An 8,622-nucleotide genomic window follows, 5' to 3' on the forward strand; every position below is an offset into this window, starting at 1 on the left:
CCCCAGGTTCTGAGGGGAATGCTCAAGTGTCTTAAAACTGCATAATTTCTAGTGGCCTGCAGGGGGCATCTCCTGGTTGTTAAATGATTTCCATGGCAAAAATGAGCCTGCTGTTTACTGGTCCAGATCCACTGCCTGTTTGAGAAAATAACTTTTCCTATTAGTTTGTTGTAGTAAGTGAAAATTGTTAAGTAATAACCCAGAAGTTTAATTTATGGATGGCAACAATGTGTTTTTCCAGGGTACAAACAAGTTTCCCCATTTAAGAGTTGCTTTAAATGAGTCCTAGAATAGAAATGATAACTCAGATAGAATAGAAACGACAAAGCAGAAAGTATTTTTCGTTGCAAAGATCACAAGCAAAAAGAGCTGTACATTTATGCATTTTTTGTGTGCGTAATGTGACATAGAATTCATCTGTATGTTAATTATTTTCCCTTTAAGGCAATGTCACAGTGGCAGTGGACTAAACACAGTCGATCTTAGGGGATTCCCAAGAGGGGTTTCAGACCAGATGGCATATAGAAATTTTCCATTGAATTCTGGATTTACATCAGGGTCTCTTCCCAGGTAGCACTTAATGCATTTATATGAATTTTTAAAAAAATGCAACCTAATATAAAAACATGATAACGGAACAGCAGCTGCCAGTCAGAAGCAGGAACCTTTACCTGGAAACAAAACACTAGTTTAGATCAATGCATCTTTGTATTCTCTTGTAAAACAAGCTTTTTCAGGTGTATCTTCCAATCTGCAGTAGTGTTTATCATGTTGGCTGATGGCTGCTTTGTTAGAAGTCAAATCCATGTGCTTTAAATTTGAGTCCCAAACTCACAAATTCTATTTTTTTTTTCAGTGTAACACTGTTTTTCATTTTAACTAAATTGAAGTCAATTCTATCAACCACTCCAGCTTTTCCTGTAGCTCCAGAAACTACCTGAGAATCTCTGTTCTCTGTTGTGAAACCAAAGGTTCCTCGGTTTACCCTGGGGTCTCTTCCTTTCCTGTCTGGAAAATCACCAATTGGAGGTGCCCAGGAGGCAACCGAACCACTTGGCCAAATCACCTCAACCTCACCTGCACCTCCGTGCAGTATCCTGGCTGTTTTCTTTCAATGGACCAGGGAGGTGGACCCCATCCAGAAACGTTGGCGTTATGGATGCAGATCCAGCTTAGAAAGTTACAGGGTCAAGCTTGATGAAGAGGCCAGGTGAACAATGTTCATGTTCTTTAGCTCCCTGCAAAACTATGTTACATTTGGGCCTGATGCAGCTACTGAAGTGAGTGTATGAATGTGTTTGTGAATGGGTGAATAAGGCCTGTATTAGTCAATTTACCTTTTAGTAGACACAGGCCTCATAGCCATAAATGCTGACAGCATTTTTACCTATTTAATACTGCAGAATGGCCACTTCAGTTTTCTACAGCTTCAACTATTCATAGATTCACATAAATGAAGCGTAGTGTTATGCATACTGGTAAGGTTGGGTTGCCTCTATTTTAAAAACTCAATTTTCTTTGTTGCCAGGTTGACATGTCTTTGTTAAAGTATGTTAATAGCAGTCACAAAGTATCCTTCTATCCATTGAGCCATCATCTTTTCCTTGTCCAGTGTTGGGTATTCACAATGTCCTGACAACCTCAAATGGCACAATTTGACACTCAGGAGGAGCAGCTCTACTCCGAGGCTACATCAGTACTGCCTTTGGGATAGATGTGAAGAAGACTTTCTCCTTTGCTTACATGGAGGAGACGTTGTTCATTGCAGCCATACACTGTGTTTATTCACTTTAGCAGATCCAACTTTATTTCAGCGAAGTTTCAAATGTAACACGCCTTATTTTTTCACGCCGCATCAGTTGGATTTAACTGAAACAGAGACCGCTTGACTCAGCAGATTTCCTGCAGTAACCCACACATCAGTGCTGGCAGCTCTGCTGTCAGAATGCTTCAGAACATCCTTATCGACTCTGGTTCACAACAGCAGGAAGTTTGAACATGCAAGTAAACATTATGTGAAACACTCAAAGAGGAAGCTGTCGAGAAGACATGAAAAAATCGAAACACACATGCCATGAGGCTGGAGAGTCAAACATACACAATCTGTCAACTGAACAGTTATCACACTTCCTGCTTCAGCAGCTGTCAGTCAAAACACACACACACGTACACAGGAAGTGCACACTTCCTGTTCTACCAGGCATCTCCTCCTTCACTTTCCCCATCTCTTCTCTAAGACTGAGACATACCGACAGTCTCTGAGAGTCTCAGTGAAGATGCGGCACCTCCTCCTCCTTCTCATCCTCCTGTCCTGTGTTTCCATGGGAGTAGCAGTGGCCGGTTGCCGCAGTGACCGGGACAAGGACCACCGGCCCAGGGAGAACTGCACAGCAGCCGGCTTCAGCGACATCCCAGTGGGGCTTGAACCCACGACAATGGTAATGCCACAAACCACAGGAAGTCAAGTGTGAAGGAAATAACTCCGTTTAATTTAAAAAAAAAACTGTGAGTGTGAAATTATATTTATAGTTTAATTCTGTAATTAGATTAAACCATTTTAAGACATCAAATTTAATTTAAACAAATTAGAATGATGATGAATGAGTTAAAAACATGTGACTAATAAATAAACATGTTTATTATGACAAACATAAATCCTTCGAGGAGCTTTTTTATTTTTATTATTATTTTTTATTGTAATTGGCTTGAAGTTTATCTTTAAAACAGAAATTTCAGAATGAGCGGAGTTTAATTAATTTCTGCAGAGAAATGTCTTACTTACAACTGCTTAAACTAGTAATATACTAATGATGACGAATTAACATTTAGTGAATAGAAAAGATACACCTGTAAATATTAATATTAATTTGATAAAGTAGAAAAACTGACAAAGGACATGAATGAAAATTTAGGAAGTTGAACAGACTTTAAAAACCAGCAGCATTCTGAGAATTTACAGTAATAAGCAGCACAGTAAGCAACCACCTTATACCACATTTTAGGTTCCCTTATCCATATCCATGAACCTGGCATCCATTTTTTGTAATTTGTTACACCAGTACATTATAAGTAGGTATTTTATTCGGTGAGCATATTTTACTTTCCCAATAAATACACAGGATTTACTAAAATGTAAAACCCAAATATTGAAGGCCTGCTTAATGTGACTTAGTTTCTCGTAATTACAATATTTATGAAGAAATTCTTGTCTTGCTCTTTACTTTTTAATATCTTTGTTTTGACAAACTGACCATTTTGGATCTTTGTCAAGAACTAAATGATTATCTGGGATTTGCAGACTTTCCGCTGTGACAACTGCAGCTAAGACTGACAGCCAATATCAAAAACGTTTAGCTAATCTCTCCATGCAGCTAGACAATTACCATACACTTACACAGCTAAACACTCTTTATTTTAACACATGCAGTGAGGAAAATGAGAAAATTTTGTTTAAAGTGTTGAAAAAAAAGTTTAAATCCCATAATGGATCAAGTGTTTGACTGACAGGAGGAGACCAAAGCAGAGACACAAATTTCCTGTTTAAGAGATGACACTTTACAGGAAACCACCACAGCTCTAAAGGCTTCCACATTTTCTGTCTATCTTTAGATCCTGTTGTTTCCCAGTAACCTGTTCTCCAGTCTGTCCTGGTCCTCCTTCCAGGTCTTCCCAGAGATCTATGAGATCGACCTCACAGGAAACAAGGTTTCTGTCTGCCTGTACAGTGGCCACAAAGTCAACAGTGGTTGTAAATGAATCTTAGAAAACATGAAGTTAGTCAGCTTCTAATACAAAGGGATGTTTTGTTGTCCAGGTTCCAGAGGTAATCCCGACTGCTAGTCCCATTCTCCCCACACTTAGTGTCCTCAGGCTGGGATCAAACCGTCTGACCTCCCTCCCTGACGGCTCCTTCTCTGCCTGCCCAGGTCTGACTGAACTCTACCTGGAAAACAACGCTATCAACTCTCTGAGTGATCACACCTTTTCTGGACTCACTAAGCTGGAGGTCAGTATGTGCAAAATCATAAAGGAGGTTTAGAAAATACAGTCAGTGTCATGTCATCAACACTTGAGAATTGAAGGTAGTGAGAAACATAGCTGACAAGATTCAAGAAGTAAGAGTGTAGCAAAGTGGTCCTTGGCTCCCTTTCATTATGGCCAAAACTTGATTGGACTTGAAGTCATTCATTTCCACTCACCAGCTAATGTGTTAAATACACACATTCAACTGCTTGTTAATACAATTATAGAATCAGCCAATCACATGGCAGAAACTTGATCCATTTAGATCTGTATGGTCAGAATCGGCAAAATCAAGCAGGATAACATGCCATGTCTCAAGTCTCAGATCATCTCAAGCTGGTTCCTTGAACATGTGAATGAGTTCACTCTACTCATATGGTCCCCACTGTCATCATATGTAATGCCAGTAGAGACTCTTTGGGATGTATTGGAACTGGAGAGTCACCTCATGGATAAACAGCTGAGAAATCTGCAGCAACTGTGTGATGCTCTCTTTTTAATTGGACCAAAATATCTGAGGAATGTTTCCAGAACCTTGTTGAATCCATGCCATGAAGAATTAAAGCAACTCTAAAGGCAAAACGTGATATAAGAGGGGTACAAAGTGTAAAATTGATCTCTGGTGTGAGTGTCCACGTGTGGATTATTTTCTTTTAAATAAACTTTTTGTGTATTTAGACTCAAACCAGTAGAAAGTGCGTTCATGTAAATTAATAAACAGAAGAAAATTGAGCAAGTTGATTTTTTTGTGGTTCAGGTGCATCAATCAGCTGATTTTTTGATTTTATTTTTTTGTATTTCAGTAGCTTCAATGTCACATTTTTTTTCTTTATTTCCCTCTAGATCCTGGACCTGTCATCTAATCACATCAAGGTGCTTCCTCAAAGTATGCTTCACCCCCTCCCAGCCATAGAAACTCTCTACCTGGAGAAAAACAAGGTGGGAAATACACACCAAGGAGTATGTGAATACAAGTTTAAACCTTCTCTCAGCTGCAGCCACTCATGGCACAGCAGTTATTTGTTTCTAAAATTGTTAAAGTTTCTGTTCCATTACAGATCAGCATGATGCCCGATGAATGGTTCAGCCAAAAGGAGGAGGTACCTTATCTCTACCTCTCAGCCAATCCCTGGTCATGCACCTGCTCCCTTGGTTATTTGCGCAGGTACCTTGATGACTATGAACACAACGTCTATGTGCGGGATGGTCCTGATATCAAGATTGATGTAGAAAGCGTGGTATGTACTACAAACAGAAAAATTAAACAAATACAGACACATCTACAAGAACACAAAGACTGTGGGCATTTTTGGTTCTGCACAGTTGCTTTAACTTTTTAACATCCAACAAGTCACTGGTAAACCACTTAGGGTTTAGGTTATAGAGGCTACTAAACATAGTTTCTGAAACTTCCCTTTCAAATCAAGCTGCTCACATTTTGGCCTTACAGTTTTTTTCTGTTTGGACATTTCTATATAAAGATGTGTTTGAGTGTGGTGGGGTCATCGGTAATGGTGGAGATTATATATATTAAAACTATACCTGAAGTATTTTTAAATGGTCGCTGTCTTTTTAGGTGTGTGACTTTCCCCAGCAGCACAAAGGTACACCTGTAACAAGTCTGGAAGAATCCGATCTGTGTTCAGCATCTCGTCCACGAGGAGATTTCTACCAGCCAACTACTCAGTACTCTTTTTATCCATCGACTTCTCCTCCAGACACAGCTCCTTCTACTTCTTCTCCTCTCGATTCCACAACATTTGTAGATTTATACACAATGCACACAACAATCACAAGGTCCTGGTATGAAGTTATCACCAGCCTTATTGAATGGTCAGAGTATTCACACAAAGAGATAACAACAGTTGGGTTTCATGACTTGACCACTCATTCTACTACTTCTACTGCCAGACATTTGACTAAAACTCAAACAACACCTGTTGAAACAACCACAACTATTGCTGTAACTACAACACTGCCAACAACAACAATGAACATAGTCACAACCACCACCATTGAGGCTACCACAGCCTCTGAGGCACTCACCACCACTAAATCCAGCCCCGATGAAAAACAGGAACGTGAAAAATCTATTTCTTCCAGGCCTGCAGGGCTGTTCTGCATTTGGCTGTTTGCGGGCTGCCTGGTGCTCTGTGTGGCATCAGCTGCATGTATATTGGCAACTTTAGCTAGTATGGTCATCTGGTACAGGAGAGTGTATAAGCCTCTATGTTTGCGGTTAGCGAGGAGAAGAGGAGGAAGTGAAGGACTGATGCTGTTAACATACAACAGGGTGGAAGGGAAGGGAGTGGGAGGTGAAGGAGTAATGGCGCTTTATCGCTCTGTTCTTTTGGTCCACAGAGAGGCAGGAGAAGGTATGCAAAGTGAAGATGTAGGTGAAGGAGGGGAAGGAGACAGGAAACAAGGACAGCTTGTCATTCTAAAACCTGCAGGTGGAGAAGCAACAAGGGAGGAAGAAGGAGAAAGAAATGGGAAGGAGGAGCGAGCAGTATATAAGAAGACTTTGTACCGTCTGTTAAGCAAAGAGGAGGAGATAGAGGGATGGAGGGATGTGGTGGAGGAGTGCAGAGTGTCTGAAGAAGATGGAGGTCAAAAAGGATATCGGGGGATAGTAAGAGAGAGGAGCAGAGGTGGAGAAGGAGTGTCCAAAAAGCGCTACAGTGTGATTCTGAGGGAGGAGAGACAGGATGTGGGGGGCGGTAAAGAAGAGCTGGACTGGGTGGTGGGCGGGTGGGAAGTGAAACGAGGAGGGGCGGAGACAGAAGAAGAGCCAAGGAGCAGCTGGGGGGAGTGGCTGGCACACTATTTACCCAGCATGCCGTGGGGAGTTACCACACCTCCTGAGGCCGAGGCAGCCCTCTGATGTCATCAGTGGAAAAGAACCTCTAGTGCTTTGAAAAACTTGTATGCTAAATCAACTGATACTTGAAATATTCAAGTTTTTATTTACTTTAAGTCCCCTTCTGCACTCCTGTAGCTTAGTCCAATTCTTACGTTCATTTTTCAGGTCTTCAGTGTGCATTTTTATGCTGATGACATCATCTTTTTTTGCCATCTGACTAAAAATACTCAAAGAAGGCTGGAGCCTATCCCAGCTGTCATGGCAGCACGGTGGCACGGTGGTTAGCACTGTTGCCGCACAGCAAGAAGGTCCTGAGTTCAGTTCCACCATCAGGCCGGGGTCTTTCTGTGTGGAGTTTGCATGTTCTCCCCGTGTCTGTGTGGGTTCCCTCCGGGTACTCCGGCTTCCTCCCACCATCCAAAGACATGCAGCTTGTGGGGATAGGTTAATTGGATAATCCAAATTTCCACGAGGTGTGAATGGTTGTCTGTCCCTGTGTATTGGCCCTCTGGGCCTTCTTATTTGGCTAGCATGCAAAAAGACCTACAGATCTTTAACATTAACCTCACCTTGCTTAAAAAGAACAGCTTGATTCATCTGTAAACCATTATTATACAATTCACTGTACTGTTGCCAAAATGAGAAATTAATTAGAGATGTCAAACATACAATGAAAAGGGTCAAATGAGGTTCAAAAGTGAAAGCTCAGTAGATGAAAAGCACTTTGACGTTATTTGAATGTCATTTTAATGAATATGTATTTGTACAACTGCAACTTGAGCCATAACATACATACAGTACAGTAATATACTGTTGAACAAATCACCATACCATTTATCTTCGTGGTAAAATTGTTAGACTCTATAACCTCCAGGCCAATAAAGATAAGCTCACCATGTGCCACAAGATGGAATAAAAGTCCTTTAACGTGTGAACATTGCATCGCCGTCTGACCACAGGAACTATCAAATATTGATGTAATCTACTGAAAAGAATGAAAATAATTCAAAAATAAAAATACATAAAAATGTTTATTAATGTTATGCAATTATTATGTATACACGACTCCAGAATTGTTTATTTGTCTTAAAATTAAAATTATGTAATAAAGACATCATGTTATGGTTTAAAAGTGATCTTTATTTAGTCTGAGATCTTATGGCTGTATGAGAGCTACAGCAAACGTAGCTTTGAAACTGGGTCAACTACTCAGCGGTATCGGTGATTTCCAGTTTGTTGTTGCTGCTGTTTAAAAGCATTACAAAATGTAATTGCACAAGACCACCAGATTCAGCCCTATAATTTTTGTAAAGGGATAATATTGTCATTAATGTCATCCAGAATGTATCAGCAGTCCTGTTTGGTCTTTTATGAAGCCTTATTTGTTTAGGTTATCAAGATCTTTATCATATTTAGTGAAGTCAGAGCTGAAACATATGAAATCAGACATTAGAGTGGAGAATATATATAAAGCGCCTTGAGGCAACTGCTGTTGTGCTGTTGGCGTTGCAGATTTTATATAAATAAAATTGAAAAAAGAAAAAGAAAAAAGAAAGAAGAATAGTTTCTCTCCACCTGTGACTCGCCTGTGACTTTTTCACGGTGCAGATGTAAGTAAAGCAGTACCGTTTTTGAGCAACGTTTTATAGTTTGTCTGCTACCTAATGCACAGTTACCATCCCAGAGAGAGACAGAGGAAAAACTCATCAATGTGGGAGATCTAGAAAGATGTAAGA

The 8,622-nt window shown here is 40.3% G+C and overlaps 1 protein-coding gene across 1 annotated transcript; it reads left to right on the plus strand.

The window, feature by feature from the left end:
* Positions 1–2,233: 2,233 nt before the first annotated feature.
* On the plus strand, positions 2,234–7,114 carry LOC102206457 (platelet glycoprotein Ib alpha chain-like). Its single transcript, XM_005754097.1, has 6 exons — positions 2,234–2,438; positions 3,610–3,705; positions 3,815–4,006; positions 4,867–4,962; positions 5,082–5,261; positions 5,600–7,114. The coding sequence occupies exons 1-6, from the start codon at positions 2,277–2,279 to the stop codon at positions 6,905–6,907; spliced, it is 2,034 nt and encodes a 677-aa protein (XP_005754154.1). The 5' UTR covers positions 2,234–2,276; the 3' UTR covers positions 6,908–7,114.
* The last annotated feature ends 1,508 nt before the right edge of the window (positions 7,115–8,622 follow it).

Source organism: Pundamilia nyererei, unplaced genomic scaffold (genome assembly GCF_000239375.1).
Source record: "Pundamilia nyererei isolate P.nyererei 1_Seehausen unplaced genomic scaffold, PunNye1.0 scaffold00507, whole genome shotgun sequence".
Taxonomy (NCBI): domain Eukaryota; kingdom Metazoa; phylum Chordata; class Actinopteri; order Cichliformes; family Cichlidae; genus Pundamilia; species Pundamilia nyererei.

Coding starts and splice junctions, on each gene's coding strand:
- LOC102206457 (XM_005754097.1), top strand. CDS start 2,277: ATGCGGCACCTCCTCCTCCTTCTCATCCTCCTGTCCTGTGTTTCCATG. Junction 2,439..3,609: donor GGCTTGAACCCACGACAATG/GTAATGCCACAA, acceptor GTCTATCTTTAG/ATCCTGTTGTTTCCCAGTAA. Junction 4,963..5,081: donor TCTACCTGGAGAAAAACAAG/GTGGGAAATACA, acceptor GTTCCATTACAG/ATCAGCATGATGCCCGATGA.